At 41.4% G+C, this 20,537-nt stretch overlaps 2 protein-coding genes across 11 annotated transcripts in view; one reads left to right on the top strand and one right to left on the bottom strand.

The window, feature by feature from the left end:
- ARMC10 (armadillo repeat containing 10) overlaps positions 1–15,594 on the bottom strand; it is a 24,688-nt gene extending 9,094 nt beyond the window's left edge. For 4 of the 6 annotated variants that reach the window (XM_011927725.1, XM_011927727.1, XM_011927728.1 and 1 more), the window contains exons 1-3: positions 14,918–15,594; positions 6,505–6,653; positions 3,094–3,228 (exon numbers count right to left, since the gene is read on the bottom strand). In XM_011927725.1, coding sequence (XP_011783115.1) covers positions 3,094–3,228; positions 6,505–6,653; positions 14,918–15,056 — 423 coding nt within the window. In that variant the 5' untranslated portion in view covers positions 15,057–15,594. Of the gene's footprint in view, positions 1–3,093; positions 3,229–6,504; positions 6,654–14,432; positions 14,549–14,904 lie in introns of all 6 variants that reach the window. The other 2 variants (XM_011927723.1, XM_011927726.1) reach the window with 1 other exon arrangement.
- FBXL13 (F-box and leucine-rich repeat protein 13) overlaps positions 15,486–20,537 on the top strand; it is a 317,665-nt gene continuing 312,613 nt past the window's right edge. For 2 of the 5 annotated variants that reach the window (XM_011927739.1, XM_011927738.1), the window contains exon 1: positions 15,486–15,631. Coding sequence is in view for 1 of the 5 variants with exons in the window: in XM_011927736.1 (XP_011783126.1) it covers positions 15,557–15,631 (75 nt within the window). In the remaining 4 variants the exon portion in view is untranslated. Of the gene's footprint in view, positions 15,632–15,760; positions 16,086–20,537 lie in introns of those variants that run through there. The other 3 variants (XR_001000225.1, XM_011927736.1, XM_011927737.1) reach the window with 2 other exon arrangements.

Below are 20,537 nucleotides of genomic sequence, written 5' to 3'. Positions count from 1 at the left end.
AACGTAATTTCCTAATATTGCATTTTTCTGCTGACATTATCTGACCCTGACCTGGTTCCTTTAGCACCCTTAGATTAAACTGAACCCCAACTCCAAAAGTCTTGCTGGCTGCAAAAGTTAGAAGCAGCCTGGCCACCCTCCTTCAGTGGAATATGAAGAAGCTCTTGCAGATTTTGATTCCCACTCTAGAGCTTTTATCTAGATGACCACGGCAACTGAACAGAAGCTGATGAGAGCTGTTAAGAGTGTTTGAATTTGGTAGACCAGAAGTCCTGAAACTCAGTCAGATGTTGCAGTACCAATTCCAAAAGACCATTAGGTGTAATCAAGGTTCATGCATGTGGTGTCAACCCCGTGGAGACATACATTTACTATGGCATTTATAATAGAAAACCACCTTATTCTATACTGCTGGCTCAGATGTAACTGGGGTAATGGAAGCTTTTGGAGGGAATGCATCTACTTTCAAGAAAAGTGACAGTTTTCACTACCGGCACAATCTCTGGGAGCCATGTGGAGTATGCTCCTGTAGCAGATCACACTGTTTACAAACTGCCTGAAAAACTGGACTTTTAAACAAAATGCTGCCATTGGTATCCCACATGTTACTGCATATAGAGCTCTGATTCACAGTGCCTGTATGAAATCTGGAGACTGGGTTCTGGTTCATGGGGCTAGTGGAGTTGCTGGAGTAGCAACATGCCAAATGGTTAGAGTTTATGCCTTAAAGGTTTGGGGCACAGTTGGTATTGAGACAGACAAAATACTTTTGCAAAATGGAGCCCACAAAGTGTTTAATTACGAAGAAGTTAATTATGTTGATAAAATTAAGAAATGTGTGGTAAGAAAGGAACTGATGTGATTATTGAAATAATAGCTAATATAAATCTTAGTAAAGCTGTGAATTGTTTGTCATATAGAAGATGAGTAACAGGTGTTGGCAAAAGTGGTACTATTGAAATAAACCCACGGGACACTATGGCAAAAAAGTCTAGTAAAATTGTCGTTACTCTATTTTCCTCAACCAAGGAGGAATCTCAGCAATTTGCAGCAGCCTATCAAGCTGGAATGGAAACTGGTTGGCTGAAACTTGTAATAGGTTCTCACTATATTTTGGAGAGGCCTCCCAGGCTCATGAAAATATCTCTTACGGCAATGGGGCTACTGTAAAAATGATTCTTCTCTTTTGATGATTAATTCTTTCATGGATTTCAGAGGTTATCTTTTGCCCAGTTTTACTTACACAATCTTTTGTTTAATTAACATTGTGAGTTTCTTATGTGAAAAAAGTAAGATTTTTCTTTGGAGAACTGAAGAAGTAGAGTAAAACTTATTTTACGGCTGGCAATATATTTTTTACCTTCTATTTCAAATCAAGAAATCTTCATAGTACAAAAGAGCACGCTAGTGGTTTTCTGGCATTGGGGTGCATTCCAGAAGTTCTTAACTGATACTTGATTAATTCTATACCTTTGATTAAAACATGCTAATTCAAAATAAGGTTCTCAGTTTCCAAGGACATCCAATCCTACTTACCTTTATAAAGGTTCTTTTGTATCTGATTAGCCATAACTGTATTGGACTCTAAAGATTTTCTGGACTGAAAAAAGACCCCTATTCCAAACTAATCTCATCTGGATCTTTAAGTCTTGTGGAAGGTCAAGAATATATAATTTCCAGGGCACTTTGCTAGTTTTCCAATATTTTCCCAAATATTAGAATATCTACTTCATTGGATATTCTAATTGATTGTCAATGACTCCATATATTCTGTGAGGACAGCAACCTTATCTTTCGTATGACACTTGGTACATAGCCTCCAAACTGGTAATACTTCTTGACTGATCAGATTTTCAAAGTAGATTTAGAGTTACCTGTTTGTGTGATGGGGGTCATATATTTTTATTGAAATTAATAAGCTCACCAATTTGACACATTAAGAATGGTTTGCTTTTGCTTCATAGCATAGTAATCTGTAATTCTGTAGAAAATTAAAATTTCTAGTTATATAGTACTTGCCTCTCATCACTTCTGCATAGCTCCTCGCAGTTACTGCTTAACAGTGTTCTGGGCTGGAAGTCTTTATCTAAACTAAATACAGAGATTAACTCTTACAAATCTTGCCATCAATATTATGTCCAAGGAAATAAAGTTTGGTTATTTGTTGTTTTTTTCTTCATATGAGCACATCCTCCTGTCTCTTGTTTTGTGATTGTCTTGACCTGATTTGTTCTGTTGAATGACAATTTCTGGTTTGAACATGGGAGTCCTGTTTCAATAATGAACAGAAAACTGCTATTTTCTATGACTGAGGGGTATCACTGGGTTCTGGCTATATATGCCATGGCTGAAGAGTTTTAACTGTTAGCATTTACCAAATTAAGTATTTTTTTTTTTAACAGGTTAACTGCCTTATAAAGAACATTTTTGAAAAAAGCATTAAAGCAATGTCAGTAACACAAGTTAGCATTTTATGTGAATCCTAAAATGGAGGATTTCTCCCCATACAATGACATAAAGGAACGGTTATTCTGTAAAAGTCAGTTTAATCTATTTGCACATTTGCCTCATCCACTGAAAGAGCTAAAGCATACAGTGACTTAACGTTTCCCAATACACTCATACAGCACACTTAATTTCAAAGGTAAAACTAGCCAAACTATATGCATTAACAACCATATTTATGAATATGTAGCACTGGCTATGCTCTCTGAATGAATGTCTTGTAATACTAGTTCTAGTTCTAGTTCTAGTTGACACAAAGTCTTGTCCCAACTTTCAGCCAACTACATTCACTGGTTGGTGCCTACAGCCTGAAGGCTATTACTATCACCAGTGCCTGTGCCTGATGTAAAGTAGAGGATAACCTGTAGAATAAACAAGCATTATTTTACTGAAACAAAACTCTTATTGTACCTCTTATTGGCTAGTTCAGGTCCCTCCCTCTTTTGTCTTATTCTCCATTCCTCTAAAGGTAATCCTTGGCTGTAAAATTACAAAGGACAGTCTACTGAAGTTTCATTACTCATCTTTTGTTATTTTTTCTTTTATTTATAGAAAACCTTATACATTTGGGATTTTCAGTCAACTTACCTTTATCTTGATTTGATTTTCAACATTCACACTCAGGTTATTTAGTGCATTTAAAGCTTTCTCTTTAATACTCTGGTTGGAATGGTTGATTTTGTTTCCAACAATTGGAATACCACCCAATTCACGAATAATAGCCTACAAGGGAAAAAAAAACAAAACAAAACAGGACTGGAACTTCAGTACGCATCTCCGTTCACTGAATTCTTTGCATCCACAAATACAATTAAAAATTAATGTCTTTTCGGAAATACCTTTCCCATATACAAATATTTAATTCAGATTTTTAAAAAATCTCACTACCCATACTTTTATAGGTAACGAAAATCCATTGAAAACAAAATTAAGATATATAGTTACTTAAACTACAGTGTTGAGAAATACAATAAAAATTTACAGAGGTACTATAGCGATCTTGAAGCAACTTACAAATAAAATTATTTTTCTTTGAGATGAGTTATATGACTTCTCCATTATAGGCAAAACTGGAAAAGTGTTACAATTTAGAATACTAAAGTTAGTATTTTAATTTAGAATACTACAGTAGTGTTTTGCTAACATGTATTATTTGAAACACTAATCCCTCAAAATGTTGAGATGTTCCATAAAAATAAGGGGGGGGTTTCCCATGGTTATATAAGTTTAGGAAAATCTAAGTATAACAAGAGTAAGCATGTTTCTTTAATATGTTCATGTGCACTGGGAATCTTGAAGAGGTGTGTGTTGATGATAGTATGTCTATGAACTATACACAAAAAGAGGGTCATTTTTCAGCAGTGGAAATGGGAACACACTGATATCTTGCAGAATCAGATTCCACACAGTTTGAAAAATGGTACCCAGGGCCAGGCACGGTGGCTCACACCTGTAATCCCAGCACTTTGGGAGGCCGAGGTGAGCGGATCACTTGAGGTCAGGAGGTCGAGACCAGCCTGGCCAACATGGTGAAATCCCATCTCCACTAGAGATACAACAATTAGCCAGGCGTAGTGGCTGGTGCCTGTAATCCCACTACTGGGGAGGTAAAGGCAGGAGAATCGCTTGAACCTGGGAGGAGGTTACAGTGAGCCAAGACTGCACCACTGCAATCTAGCCCGGGCAACAGAGTGAGACACTGCCACAAAAAAAAGAAAAAAAAAAAGAGAAGAGAAATGGTACCCAAATATTCAGAGGAAAAATAATGTGGGAGCTCTTATAGGTAGTTGCAATAATATGTTACCATGTACTTTTGGCCCAAACATTGAAAGAAATAAACTGCTTTAATTCTTGTAAGAAAAATATGCTAAAAATGATTCTTGTCAAGTCAAGACATGCTATTAAAAAGATTGCCATCATCTATCTACTTTTTACAAATAGCTCAATACTCCATTTTACCGTTTAGGGTGATCTTAGCATTAAGAGAAATAAACTTTCCCTTTACAATTTCAAGTTCTTTCAAAGGACTTGCAGTTACTAGAAAGGTTTTTTTTTTTTTTTCAAACTGTACTGTTACAGCAGATTAAGGTACTACAATTGATGGTGAGGGCACTGACCCCTGCTCCTCAAGAAAGTACTTCTCCAGTGGGTACTGGCCTACTCTGACTGCAACTTATTTCAGAGGAATACAAAATTATTCCATCAGAAATACTCCTTTAAAGGTAGGCTGACACATTAATCACTGGCTATTGTTTTTGCTTGTCTAGTGGCCCTCTTTCCACAGGGGCAGATGTGGCATCTCCTCTGTCCCACACAATCCCTGCTGGGATTGTTGTTCACTTGTATTCACAGCCATCCCTGCTACTTAGCTGTAGGCTGCTTATGTGAACCAGGCTTCATAAACATGGGCGATGGTCCCTTGATTGATCCAGAGATTGCCCCAGAGACTGATCCAAAGAGCACTGGATCCTAGAAGAACAACTGTACCTTTTGGATCATGAGCTACAGAGATGAAGGCTTAGAGAGGCTAGTGGCTTTCTTTCAACCCTTGTGAAGAAAACCACTTTGTGGCCAGAAAGATAAAGACCAATACATAAAATTGAGCAGCCATAAGCAGAGCCAAGAGGTAGAGAAAGAGAACTCTGATAACTCTTTCTGCGACCTTGAACTGGACTCAGTTGTGCCTGAAATCTGCTATTCTTTGCTGTCTAAGTTAGCTGAGCTCAATATTTTCCCTTTAAAGCTTAAAATAATTTAAGGTGAATTCCGTCATTTATAACTGAAAGAGTAGGTAATACACAAAGATTCTCTATCTCCCTATACATCTATAGAGCTTTACAGTAAACCTTGCCATTCTGGAGAAAGCTAGGCTAAAAATACCATAAATTCAAAATAATTTTGTACTTATGACAATGTTAACAAAGGGCATTAGCTGAAAACAATTACATTTTTTTTTTTAAACACTCATTATCTTTTTGGTTTATTATTCTAGTTTGCAAGATTTTCCATTTTTAAAAATTGTACTTATTTACATCCTGCCTTGTTCCAAAAAAGATTCAAGGTGGGGTTTTCAATTAAGTTTATAAAATACCATACCCTTCAAATTTTACTGAGTCAAGAAAAAAAGCTAAAAGCTTTTTATCATAACCTTTTAATTTTATCCTCTTGCTTGCGGGCATGCTGTTTAAGTAAAATGTTCTCATCATGCAAACGCAAAAATCTGTCTTCCAGTTCCTCACGACTGACACGTGACACTGCCTGGCGAGACTTCATTGTCCGTGTTGTTGAAGCTTCTTGTAACTCTCCCATTCCAAAGAGGTTTAGACCTGTATCTTTCACAGGCAAGTCTCCTGCAGTCTCATCAGTTGGACCAGACATGCCCTAGTGCTCCACTGGCCCTGCAACTAGCTACCGTTGCTATAGCGCCGACAGCGTGGCAGGCACATTTTTTTTTTTTTTTTAAACTATTTTCTCATGCTGGACGGTTGTTAGAAAGAGTAGGAAGAAGGACATGTTCAAATTAAGCTCTTTAGTCTTAGTTTTAAGTCTCCATTTGCAGGAGCCATTTACATTGATTAGTGGTTATAAGAGTGTGGTCCAGGGACCACCTGCATCAGAATTATACTCAGACCTATATACAATTTAAAGTATGTACTTAAATGTTAGATGCATTTATTGTTTTACTGAAGTACTGAATTTTAAAAAATTTAAAAATAATTTAAAAGGCCATGACATGCTAAACGTTGATTAGATATACTTATGAATGTGATGTCAGTGACCAACTTCATAGGGATCTACAATCACATTAATAATCATATTACTATTAGGCTGTGTTTTTCAGAAGTAAACATTATGTTTTAAGTATAAGTAGCCACATTACACAGATGAGGAAATTGAAGCTCTCTCAGAGAGAGAGAGGTTAAGTAATTTATTCAGGGTCACAATTACTGCTAGTGTGTAAGAACGGAAAGAGCCTGCTTGCTGAGTTGAGGTACTTACTTGGTTAACTGAAAAGGCTGCATTGTTACCCAAAGTAATCAAAGCTCTTTCAATAATTACAGGATCCTCAGTCGACTCCAGGAGGTAAAGGAGTTTCTGAAGTTGTGCAGCATTTAGAACATCATCATATGAACCATCAGTTAAGTCTTCTGCATAAGAAGAAAGTTATTTGAAGTTAATCTAAAATCAGTATGAGATTATTTTTGAGACAGGCTCTCACTCTGTCACCCAGGCTGGAGTGCGGTGGCACGATCATGGCTCACTACAACCTCGATCTCCTGGGCTCAAGTGGTCTTCCCGCCTCAGCTTCCCAAGTAGGTAGGACCTGTGGTCCTAGCACATGCACCACGTCTGGCTAATGTTTAAAATTTTTTGTACAGATGGGGTCTCACTATGTTGCCCAAGCTGGTCTCAAACTTCTAACCTCAAGAAGTCTTCCTGCCTTGGCCTCCCAAAGTGGTGGGATAACAGTATGAGCCACTGTGCCCAGTCTGTTTTTTTAAATTTTAAAAACAATATCGAATACCTACTTGTATGGCAGGCACAGTATCAAGCACTTTACATCCTTCGGAAGAAAATACTGTACTACTCTCAATTTACAGCTGGGAAATGTAGGCTTATAGATACCAAGAAATTAACCAGTGGTCACTTGGCATATGGCTGTTAGTAAGACACTTCATGCAAACACTATATACCTCAAATGCTGATAACATTTTCTGTTTCTCCTTTCAAAAACCAGGTACACCCATCCAATGGAACACTTACCTATAAACAGATTAACTAGGAAATATGATTTGCGTTAAGGAGATCTTTTCTGAGCACATCAGATAGAAGGAAAGCTATGGGAGTAAACCAATCTTTTTGCTAGTGTGGCATTTTTGTTTGATTTATACAACAAGGCATGTTGACTAGGATACTAGAATAGTCCTGCTGGTGGTGATGACAAAAGAAAAGCTGACATTTTGAGGAAGAGCTAGGATAGCAAAATGCTGGATCTGCTCAATGATGTTCAGAACTTATGGCTGTACCTTAAAAAAAGCCCTCTTTATAGAAATCACCACAGGAAGAACAGAAGCCATTTTATAACACTCTTATTGGGGTGGTTGGGGGGAGGGGAAAGGGTAGGGTGAGGAGGAGGTTACACAACAATAGGTGCTACATGATCTCATATCTGTGTTTTTTTCTTTAAGAAAAAACACACGAAATTGTTAGGCTGGGCATAGTAGCTCATCTCTGTATCCCAGCACTTTGGGAGGCAGGAGAATCACTTGAGGCCAGTGGTTCGAGACCAGTCTGTACAACATAATGAGACCCTGTCTCTATTAAAAAAAAAAAAAAAGTAAATAAAAATGTTAAAAGTGGTTATCTTTGGGTAGTGGGATTATGAAGGACTTTTATTTTCTACCCTGTACTCAACAGTACTGTTTTTTCCCCCAATAAACATGTATTATTCCAATAAACATGTAACATAAAATAACTAAGTATATTGCTTAAAGAATCACGGCCGGGCGCAGTGGCTCAAGCCTGTAATCCCAGCACTTTGGGAGGCCAAGACAGGCGGACCACAGGTCAGGAGACCATCCTGGCTAACCCGGTGAAACCCTGTCTCTACTAAAAAATACAAAAAACTAGCCGGGCGAAGTGGCGGGTGCCTGTAGTCCCAGCTACTCGGGAGGCTGAGACGGGAGAATGGCGTGAACCCGAAAGGCGGAGCTTGCAGTGAGCTGAGATCCAGCCACTGCACTCCAGTTTGGGTGACAGAGTGAGACTCCATCTCAAGGAAAACTCACACACAAAAAATAAATAAAATAAAGGGACAAGTATAGATTATGTATGGGAAACAATGTGTGATATGTGATATATAATATGTGATGCCCTGAGGAAGTCAAATAAGAAATGTTAAGAAAATGTCACAGCTATGAAGCCAGAATATTCTCACTACCAAGTCTTAATCGAGACCTTTTACTTTTGAATCCACTGTTGGCCTCATTAACACCTTATAAAACAGGGTTTCACCCCAAGAATACTTGAAAAGGTAAAGGAAAGAATGATAAAAACACAGCTTTTCAGAATGGAAAGAATTTGGGGTTCATTCAAACCTCTCATTTTACACAGGAAGAAACTGAAGCCAGGATTGTTCAAGGATCTGCCTAAAATCACAGTGGTAGCTAGAAGCAGAAACCAGAGAAATGAAAAATCAAAGTTACAAGTAAGTCACTTACTATTTTTGGGGGTCTAGTTTTCTCATCTGTAAATAAAAGGGTTTGCTTAATACTGTAACTGGCTCCAGAGTTTCCTGCATAGCCCTGAAGTTGTATGATTTCATATATACACGCATACATACACGTGCACATGCATGGCAGAAATGTGATAAATTTAACTCATCTATATTTGAGATATTTCAAAATCATACTACTTTGTTACATGTTATCTCATAAAGTCATTTTTAAAAAGCTTACAGACTGGGTGCGGTGGCTCATGCCTGTGATCCCAGCACGTTGGGAGGCTGAGGCGGGCGGATCACTTGAACTTAGGAGTTTGAGACCAGCCTGGCCTCAGAGATGGTGAAACTCCATCTCTACTAAAAATAGAAAAAAATTAGCCAGGCGTGGTAGAGGATGCCTTGTAATACCAGGTACTTGGGAGGCTGAGGCAGGAAAATTGCTTGAGCCTGGGAGGCGAAGGTTGTAGTAAGCCAAGATTGTACCACTGCACTCCAGCTTGCGTGACAGAGTGTAACCCTGTTGTTGTTTTTTTTTTACGAAAAAAAAAAAGAAAGAAAAAAAGAAAAAAGCTTATAGATGTATAAATTCTTTATAAATAGCCATTTAAAATTTCTCTAGGGATTAAATCACTGGAAGTAAAATTTCATGGTGTTATATCATAGAATTTTCACTTGGTGGGAAGAGGCACAGTGTGGTAGTTAAAAGTAAGGCAAGGCTATGGAGCCAGCTTGTTTAGTTCAAATTCCCAAATAAGCTACTTACCAGGTAAGAGACTTAGGCTCTCTCAGCCTCAGTTTACTCATCTGCTAAGTGGGAGTTAATAGTGCCTACCTCAAAGCACTTTTGTACCTAGAATATTTAAAGTGCCTAGTATATTTATTATTTTCATTAATGGGACACAGAGCCGATTAATAGCAAAAGTGGCTTTAGAATCCAGATCTTTTTACTCCTACATTACTTATTCCCCCCAACTATTATTCCTCCTAGTATATTAAAAAAAATGAGCCTAGCCAGGTGCAGTGGCTCACGCCTGTAATCCCAGCACTTTGGGAGCCTGAGATGGGTGGATCACGAGGTCAGGAGTTCAAGACCAGCCTGGCCAAGATGCTGAAACCCTGTCTCTACTAAAAATACAAAAATTAGCCAGACATGGTGGCACGTGCCTGTAATCTCAGCTACTCAGGAGACTGAGGTAGGAGAATTGCTTGAACCCAGGTGGCAGAGGTTGCAGTGAGCCAAGATTGTGCCACTGCACTCCAGCCTGGACCACAGAGCAAGACTCTGTCTCAAAAAATATAGAATAATAATGATAATAATAATAATAATGAGCCTATATTTTAACTTTGTAAATTCTGTTTGAATTTCTAATAAAAACCATATATTGGCCTGACACGGTGGCTCACACCTGTAATCCCAGCATTGTGGGAGGCCAAGGCAGGCAGATAACCAACCTGAAGTCAGGAGTTCGAGACCAGCCTGGCCAACATGGTGAAGGCCCGTCTCTACTAAAAGTACAAAATTAGCCAGGAGTGGTACATGCCTGCTGTCCCAGCTACTCAGGTGGCTGAGGCAGGAGCATCGCTTGAACCTGGGAGGCAGAGGTTGCAGTGAGCCGAGATAGCACCACTGCACTCCAGCCTGGGCGACAGAGGAAGACTCCATCTCAAAACAAACAAAACAAAACAAAACAAAAACCATGTATTACTTTTTAGTAAAGAAATGTAAAACTTAAAACTCCAAATGAATTTTACAGGAGGGCGATCATCAAATACTCAGCTCTTCCACTGGTGAGTTTTTGGACTACTATCACACAGGTGAGGCAGTCAAACACCATGTGTTCTACTTCCCATCTAGCTTTGTGCCAACAAGACTGTGAAAGAAACGCTCGGTGGTTCATTGTCTCCTCCAGTAAATCAAGGAGAAATTACAATTCTCAAAGGGAATGAAAAGTAACTACCACAATGTAACACAGCAAGATACATTTCAAGATAACTGTCATGGTTCAGAATCTTTCCAACTGCGAACACAATATGGCTGTTTACGTAGTCTTAGGCCCTTCAGTAAAATTATCTTCTCACTACAGAACTCCTAGTTTTTAAAGTGAATTCCTAATTTTTAAAGTGTTTATAGCTATCATGAATGATATATAATTTTTGAAACAGGGTCTCATTCTGTTAAAATCTTTTCAACTAAAGTTTTAAGTTGTTACTGCATGTATACAAGAAGTTATTGGTCTGGGTATATTGACTTGTACTCAAGATATTCTATAAACTCATCGCTTCTAGTAGTTAGTTAATTCTCTTGGATTTTTCCAAGTAAATCATTATGCCTCCTACAATTATAATTCTGCCTCCTTTCTAATGTTTATACATGTTGCTTTTTTCTTATCAAGTTATGACTCCAGAAGAATGTTGAATAATAGCTGTGATAGCAGACACTGTTGTCTTGTTCTTGAGTTTAATAAGGATGTCTTTAGTAAGGATAACAGTGTGTCTATTAAATATAATATTTGCTTTTGGGTTTTGATGGATGCACTTTATTAACTTAAGAACATTTCTTTCAATTTATTCCAAACTTGCTGCAAGTTTTTATCAGAAATGATACAATTTTTTTTCTTTTTTTTGTTCAGAGTCTTCAGCTATGGAAATAAATAATATTTTAATGCCTTTTTACTATGAGGTCATCATGTGGCTTTTCCTTTTTCTAATATGACTCCTCCTTCCATGTCCATTTGGCCTTGGTATATTATTACTTTAATCCCCTGACAGATTTGATTTGCTAATATTTTAAGATTTTATATCTTTATTCGTAGTTGAGATAGATTTATACTTTTCATACTACCCTTGTCAAGTTTTGGCATTAGACTGTTGGATGAATTGGGACTGTTTCCATCTTTTTCAATGCTCTCAAACCATGTTAGTACAAAAATTATTTTTATTTTATTTTTTAAGATCGAGTCTTGCTCTTTTGCTCAAGCTGGAGAGCAGTAGCACAATCACAGTTCACTGCAGCCTTGACCTCCTGGGCTCAAGGGATTCTCCCACAACAGCATCCTGAGTAGCTGGGACTACAGGTGCACACTACCATGCCTGGCTAATTTTTGTATTAAATTAGGGGTTTCACTATGTTGCCCAGGCTGGTTTTGAACTCTGGGCTCAAGCGATCCTTCCACTTCAGCCTCCCAAAGGGATTAGAGGTGTGAGTTTAAAACAAAGACAAGATCGCCACTGCACTCCAACCTGGGCAGAGCGAGACTGTGCCTCAAAAACAAACAAAGAAAAGATCATCTTCTGAAATCTAAGCATGATGATGACTGTAATAGTCTATTCTCATGCTGCTATGAAGAACTGCCCAAGACTGGGTAATTTATAAAGGAAAGAAGTTTAATTGATTCACAGTTCTGCATGGGTGGGGAAGCCTCAGGAAACTTACAATCATGGTACAAGGGGAAGGAAACACTTCCTTCTTCATAGGCAGCAGGAAAGAGAAGGAGTGTGGAGGAAAGGGGGAAGCCCCATATAAAACCATCAGATATCCTGAGAACTCACTATTAGGAGAACAGCATGGGGCGGGCTGCCCCCGTGATTCAATTACCTCCCACTGGGTCCCTCCAAGTAGGAGGTAATGTAGGGATTATGGGATTACAATTCAAGATAAGATTCGAGCTGGGCACGGTGGCTGATGCCTGTAATTCCAGCACTTTGCGAGGCTAAGGCGGGCATATCACTTTGCCAACATGGTGAAAACGCGTCTCTACTAAAAATACAAAAAAAATTAGCCAGGTACGTGGTGTGTACCTGTAATCTCAGCTACTTCGGAGGCTGAGGCAAGAGAATCGCTTGAACCCGGGAGGCAGCGGTTGCAGTGAGCTGAGATCATGCCACTGCACTCCAGCCTGGGTGACAGAGTGGGACTCTTTCTCAAAAAAAAAAAAAAAGAAGATTTGGGTGGGGACACAAAGGCAAACCATATCGATGACAAAATGAGCATTTCTTAAGTCTTCTTCAGTGATAAAGGTCCCTCAGGAAGAGGGACTGTGAGCAAATTATTTTTTAAGCTGCCTTACCTAAGATAATGATGATTATGGGAACTGGTAAATTTAAGTTTAAAAGACTTTGTCCACATTCGTCAGGTTGAGTCAGTAAAACTGAGAAGATACCTGAGTCTAGGACACCTTCCCAATGTACTTATACAGAAATATCTCTGACATGGGCAAAGACAACAAATTAGGCTTTGTAAATGCTATGATTTGAATGTCTCTTGCAAAACTCATGTTGAAACTTAATTCCCAATGTGGCAGTATTGAGAGGTAAGGCCTTTAAGAGGTGACTGCATCATGAGGGGTCTGTCCTCATGAATGAATTAATCCATTCATGGATTAATGAGTAGGACTGGTGGCTTTATAAGAACAAGAGACCTGAGTCAGCATGTTAACACACTTGCCCCTCTGGCCTTGGGATGCCCTATGCCACAACAAGAAGGTCCATACCAGCTACGGCCCCTCAATCTTGGACTTCTCAGCTTCCATAACTCTAAGAAATAAATTCCTTTCCTAATAAATTACCCAGTTTCAGGTATTCTATTATAAGCAACAGAAAATGGACTAATACAGTAAGAGTAAATACAAATCTTAAAAAAAAAAAAAAAAAGTTGAATTATACCTAGTACCAAAAGTGAAAGAGACCTTCTCCTTTCACTTCCTTTTCCTTAAAGCATTCCTTCGTGCAAACTTGTAATTAAAAATCCTTTGTTGGCCAGGTGAGGAGGCTCCATCCTGTAATTACAGCACCTCAGGATGCTGAGGCAGGAGGACTGCTTGAGCCTAATTCAAACCAGCCTGGGCAACCACACGGTGAAAACCTATCTCTTAAAAAAATACAAAAATTAGCCAGGTGTGGTGGTGTGCGCCTGTAGTCCTGTTACTTAGGGGGCTGAGGTGGGAGGAACCCAGGGAGGTGGAAGCTGTGATTGCGCCACTGCACGGAGCCTGGGTGACAGACTAAGTCCCTGTCTGAGAACAAAACAAAACTCCTTTTCCTGTTTCTTTGATACAAATGTAAATCTTTTTAAAAGCGAAATAAGCATTTGGCCAGTTTTACAGCCCAAGAAAGTCTTTCTTAAAAGCTTTGGTGCCTACTGTTTGAAGAAAGCCTACTCTGAAATCTACTCTTCCAGGAAGATAGAGCCCCAATCTCCCCAACTCTGTGAGTTTTTAGTCTGGGCACCTGGTTCCACATCATAAAGATATTTTTACTTTTCCTCTGGATAAAGGCAATTAGAGAACAACCACCCCAATTACCAGTAAATTTAGGATAAACTACACCTAGTGAATGGTACTGTCAAGTCATCTTACTTAAGGACAAATTATTTTTTATCTTGAGAACACGTACGTAATACGAAATCGGTTCTATCTGTCCAGCTACACTTAAAGGAATTAGAATTCTTCTTGCTATCCCATTAGCAAATTGCCCGTGATGTGTGAGGCAATCTAGTTTGTGCTTACTCAACAATGAAGCTGTTTAGTTCTCTTCTACAATTGTGGACAGGAGTTTCTTGGATGGCAGACATGTTATTTTAAATTATTTCCCTAACAGCTTCCATGATGTGAAACACGCCTTTGGAGGGTTTTACTGTACCGATCAACTTTTGAACAGAAACCGAATCAGGCATTTGTCCGCTGGGAGGGTGTCTCGCGCAGACAACTGTTCCCATTTCCAGGCTGGGAGGTCTTGGACCACTGTGACTCCCAGGTACCTCCCCTCTGAGGCCGGGCCGAGCGCTCGCACAACTGCCCCTTTGACGTCCCTTCTTCCAGGATACTTGCAAGCAGAGCTTCACTTATGGCTCCGGGCCCCTCAACAGCCCTTCCACAATCGGCAGAATCCCTTTGGTTACACAAAGGCCCGGAACAAGCTTTAAAGTGAGAGGCCATCAACAGGCTTTTAAGAAATCTAATCCTCCGCTGTGACGCAAAGCTCAGGCAGGAAAGCCAGGACAAGTTTTCATACCAGTATAGTGAAAAAAGAAGAGGCGGAGGGGGCGGCCCAGCACCATGCACCCACACAAGTACTGCCTCTCCCTCTAGCTCGGCTCCTCATTTTATCCCGAGGACACGCAAGCCACCACCCAGGCCCGGGGAGCCCCCATGCCCAGTCCTCGCCCACCTGCCGGGCACCCCGAGGTCTCACCTGCAGACTTGGAAGGGCGCATCCCGAGCTCGCGGTCGCCCCGCCGCCGACCCCGGGTCAGTCTGTAAATGCAGTAGCAGGCGCCCGCGCCGAGGAGCAGGCCCGCCGCCACCCAGCCCGCGCCCCGGGGGCCACCCATTCTGCCGCCGCGGCAGAGCCGCAGCGATGGGCCAGGGCAGGAGGCTCCTGGGGGCCAGCGCGGAGGTCTCCAGCTCACGCGGGCCCAGCCGACACAACAAACCGCGCGCGACCTGGAGGTGGAGAAAGGAAATGGGGTCTGAGCTCCGCCTCCCGGAAACGGCCCAGCTCAAAGTCTATAACCGCCCACTCCAGCCCGGCGCCTCCCGGCGGCTTCTCCTCGGCGAGGCGGGGCGGAGCGCTGGACGCCAGGAGGGGCGGCTCGGACGGTGGGCCCCACGCGGAGACGCCGAGGCCCTGAACCCGGAGCCGAGCTTCCCGTCGTCGCTTCTCCTGTGGCATGAAGCAAGCCTCCCTCCCTCCTGCCCCGGGAAGCGGAGCGAGGGGCGGTGCCGCGTCCAGCCCCGCCCCCTGGTTGCCGGGACAACGCCCGCACGCACCCGGCCCCTAGTCCCAGCGCGGGGAGGGTACGACGGCAGCGTCTCCGTCAGGCCTTGGGCCATGGCCTCCCTACGCAATGCCAAACCGAGGCTGAAGAACTACTTCAAGGAGAACTACATTCCTCAGGTCTGCGAGGTACTGGACACGCGTGGCGGCGGACACGGACCGACGGTGGGGAATTAGAAGGGGGAGGAGTCAGGGAAGACGTCTCGGAGGAGGGACTAGGTTTAAGAGTTGGGGGAGGAGGGGGAGGAAGGCGGGGCGGAATGCGAGAAAGTGAAGTCAAACTCGGACTTGTAGGCGATCTGGGCTGAAGATGCTGATCAGAGAGAAGACAGAGGGTGATGGTAGCTGCAAGTGGGGAATGGGTGACATCTCCCAGGGGGAATGAGCACAAGGCCCAGATCGGAAACCCCAAACTCACCTTTTAAGGTTTGAACAAGAAGTGCCTGAGGAGTGGAGGAGGAGTGAGAAAGAAATGCCAGAGAGGCTGAGGAGGAAAATCAGCAGACTGTCATTATGAAGAGTGTTGTCAGAAGTAGGGAGTAGGCTCCGGTCACCTAAGATAAGGACCTGGATTCTGCCCAAGGTGAGCCTGAGGTTTCCATGGAACCATGAGTGCAGAAAATAGATGGAGGTTAGCTGAGGGGAGAGTGGAAGCTGATACCTTTGGTCAGTGTAGTCAGCCCTTTGTGAAGGTAAGGACCCTCTCAACCAGGATTGCCTTTAGACAACAGGAAGGACTACCCTTCCACCCCCATTATAATAGGAGGGAAGGAAGACAGGAAGGGATAGATACTAGGTTTTGTAGGTTTTTGGGGGTAGGAAGCTGAGAACGTTTGCCTTTGTTGACCTCTTTTTTTCTGTACAAATAGTTGATGAGATATTTTCCAAGAATGTGCGTGTTTGAGTGGGGATGGGGCTGTTGGTGCAGTAGGAGGTTCGAGCAAAGATACATTATGCGGGGAATGAAGGAGAGAGATGTCTAGGAAAGGAAAAAGGAGGTCCCAGCTGAGGGTAGTAACGCTCCTAGGCGGTTGGGAGGGCAATTTGGTAGAGACCCCCGTCTCCTTTTTGGATGGTAATTGAGAAATATTTATTAAAATGTTAAATACATGTACCCTTTAACCAAGCATTTCCACTTCTAGGGATCTACTTTAGAGAAATACTTGCACGTGTTCAGAAGGATGTACAAGGATATTCATTATAACTTTGTTTCATAGTAAAAGTAGTAAATGACCTAGAGTGACTAAGCGAATGAGGTACTATGTAGAATAAAGTATATCTGTACCTACCAAGAAGAAATGCCCTCCAAGACATATTATTATCATCATTATTATTGAGACACGGGGTGTTGGTCTGCCACCCAGGCTAGAGTGTAGTGACTCCATCCTAGCTCACTGCAGCCTCAAACTCCTGGACTCAAGCCATCCTCCCACCTCAGCCTCCCAAGTAGCTAGGACTACAGGCATACACCATATGGCTGGCTCCCAACACATATTATTAAGTAAAAAAGAAAAAGTGCAAGTTGCTTAGCAACTGTCCATTCTGCTCTAGCTGTCTATCTGATTTCATGTATGTTGTGTATGTGTTTATGTGTACATATATGTGTGTGTATCTATCTTTAAGACAATAGTGCATGCATAGAACCTATACCAAACTGTTAATAACAGATGTCTTGTGGAATGGTTTTGGGGGAGAAAATGGGGAATTCTAACTTTTTGCTCTATCCATAGCTGTATTGTTTTAATTTATTATAGTGGGTTTCATGTTGTACCTCTATACAATTGTGCTTGAAAATATGTAGGAAGAATGGTACCCATCTTCCTGGTTGTGTGATTTTCTCAAGTAGCAGTCAGTAAACCAGATGTAGGTACAGAGATAACCAAGTTGACTTCGTCTGGGATAGGAATTTGCCAGGCATATATTAATAGAATGGAAAGGCAGTAGGTTAGGGAGCTAAGATCGTGAGTATCTGAAGTGATGGGCCAAGGACTCTAAGGACTCAGTGGGAAATGAGAAAAGGATGTGATACTGATATATGTACAGAAAATGGAGACTCCTAAGAGGTGAGTGAAGAGAAGTAGAGGGAGTAATTAAATGAGGGAGCTGGAAACATAGGAGGTGGGGGTCAGAAAGTGGAATGTTTATATTTACAATTCAGGGTGCAGCCATTCTTAGTGATGACTCAGTCTGTGATACAGCGGTGCAGCAGGTGGAAGAAACAGACTTGAGTTGAGAGTCAGGGTACATCAAGGAAGTGGTGGCCTCTTCTCATCTAGCCCGCCAGTTACTATAACATCACAAAGCTGCAATGAGGCAGTCCCCAGTTCCCCCTCTGGGTGAAAGCGCTCCTGGCTTGCCACCTTGTTCTGCACCCAGAGAGGAGGCCCTTATATGCATTCCCCATTGTCTAAGATCATATTCTCCTGAGAAGTCCTTCACTCACCTCTGCTACCACACTAGCAGCAAGAACAAGGGAGCAGTCTTCTGGGCCCCACACACCCACCTTAAACTCATTACCTATTTCTCCTAAGAGACTATCAAGATGAATTCCATTCTGCCTCATATCTATTCTGTCTGTACATTTATTCATCTGACTCAATTTCCCAGATGGGTTTTATACTTTTTTTTTTTTTTTTTGAGATGGAGTCTTGTTCTGTCGTCCAGGCTAGAGTGCAGTGGCACCATCTCAGCTCACTGCAATGTCCACCTCCTTGGTTCAAGCGATTCTCCTGCCTCAGCCTTCCAAGTAGCTGGGACTACAGACACCTGTCATCATGCTCGGCTAATTTTTGTGTTTTTGGTCGACCATGTTGGTCAGGCTGGTCTCGAACTCCTCACCTCAGGTAATCCACCTGGCTCAGCCTCCCAAAGTGCTGGGATTACAGGTGTGACCCACCATGCCTGGCAGGTTTTATACTTTTCTAAAACCCATCTTCTGCAAGCTTTGGAATACATAAATAACCTTTCATTAAAATTTTCCCTGTATATTTAACCTCTTCTGAATTTCATCTGCCTGTCCTAAATAAAACCTGATTGTCTACCTACAATACCATTTTCCTGCAAATGTCTTGAAAAGAGACTGATTTTTAAAAAATTCAGGCCTGGCCTGGTGGCTCATGCCTGTAATGCCAGCACTGTGAGAACCGAAGGCAGATGGATTTCTTGAGGCCAGGAGTTCAAGACAAGCCTTGGTGACATAGTGAGACCCTGTGTGTACAAAAATTTAAAAAAAAAAAAAAAAAAAAAAGCTAGCTGATCACAGTGGCTCACACCTGTAGTCCCCACCTCTTATGAGGCTGAGATGAGAGGATCACTTGAGCCCACGAATTTGAGGCTACAGTGAACTATGATTGCACCATTGCTTTCCAGCCTGGGTGATGGAGCAAGACCCTGTCTCTAAAAAATAAAAAATTTAAAAAAATTTTAAACAATCCTGCTTGGTTCCCTGGGCTTACTGAATCTGTTGATAGATATTTTTCATCCGTTTTAGAAAATTCTTGGTTCTTTTCAAATAGTACTTCTATTCAGTTCTCTCTTTTCCTTTTGGAACTCCAATCGTAAATATGTTAGCTTTTTTTTTCTTTACCTTGTTCTACACGCTTCTTTTGATCTCTTCTGCTTTTTCCCCATTCTTTTCCTCTTTTTGAGCTCAAGTTTGGATCTTTTTCATTGGTGTTTTTCAAGTTTGCTAATTTTGTTTTATGCTGTGTCCAGTCTACTCTTAAATACATCAAATGAAATCTTAATTTTAGACATGTTTTTCAGTTCTAGAATGACAGTTTGATTTTGAAATAAATTCTGATTATTAGAATTATGCATCTTTTCATTCGTTTTGCCTTTTTCTGTTTTCTCTATTTGTTCCCTCCAAATCTGTTGAAATTTGATCCCCAGTGTTGGAGGTGGGGCCCAGTGGGAGGTATTTGAGTCATGTGGGCAGATCTCTCAAGAATGGCTTTGTGCTCTCCCCTGTGATAATGAGTGAGTTCTGTCTCTATTAGTTCACCCAAGAGCTGGTTGTTTAAAAGAGCCTCCCTCCAGCTGTTTCTCTTACTCCTTCACTTGCCATGTGACATGCAGGCTTCCTTTGCCTTCTGCAATGAGTAAAAGCTTCCTGAGGCCTTCACCAGAAGCCAAGCAGATGCTGGCACCATGCTTCTTGTACACCCTGCAGAACCCTGAGCCACATACAACTCTTTATAAATTACCCAGCCTCAGGTATTTCTTTATAGCAGTGCAAAATGGATTCACACACATGTTGATGGTTGTTATTTTAAAAGTATTGTTTGTTGCTCATATCTGCAATTCTAGCACTTCTGGAGGCCAAGGTGGGTGGATCACTTGAGGCCAGGAGTTCGAGACCAGCTGAAACCCTGTCTCTACTAAAAATACAATGATTTGCCAGGTGTGGTGGTGCACGCCTGTAATTCCAGCTATTCAGGAGGCTGAGGCATGAGAATCGCTTGAAACCAGGAGGCAGAGGTTGCAGTAAACTGAGATCACACCACTGTACTCCAGCCTGGGTGACAGAGTGAGACTGTGTCTCTAAAAAAGATAAATAAAATAAATACATAAAGTGAAATCATTGTTAACTTGAATATCCAGATCATTTGTGGGTCTGCTTCTATTGCTTATTTTCTTCTGTTGATAATTCAAGACATTTTCCTGCCTTCGTACATATCTAGTAATTTCTTATTTTTATTGGACATTGTGTGAGAAAAGAACAATAGAAGCGCCAGATGATATACTCTTTTGCCAGCAAAGGTTCGTCCCTTCCTCTCTATAGGGTACAGAGCTCATTACCTCAGTCCAGGAAGGGATTGAGCTCTGTTGAGGTTGGACTATGGATTTATTTGGATTCAGTTTACATCTGGTTCATCCCTGTTCCTCAGACATAGCTTTTCTGGGCTTTTGATTGAGAAGCTAGCTAATCTCTGTCTCCTCAGACTGAAAGATTGTGAGATTTGGTTTTGCTCTTCAGAGGTATTTGAGCTTAGCTCTTTAGTTTCCCTTCTAGGCCCTCAACTTTATTATATAT

Source organism: Colobus angolensis, unplaced genomic scaffold, assembly GCF_000951035.1.
Source record: "Colobus angolensis palliatus isolate OR3802 unplaced genomic scaffold, Cang.pa_1.0 Scaffold74, whole genome shotgun sequence".
In the NCBI taxonomy this organism is placed as follows: domain Eukaryota; kingdom Metazoa; phylum Chordata; class Mammalia; order Primates; family Cercopithecidae; genus Colobus; species Colobus angolensis.
Note: the sequence above shows the minus strand (reverse complement) of the source record. Positions and strands in the feature narration are given on the sequence as shown.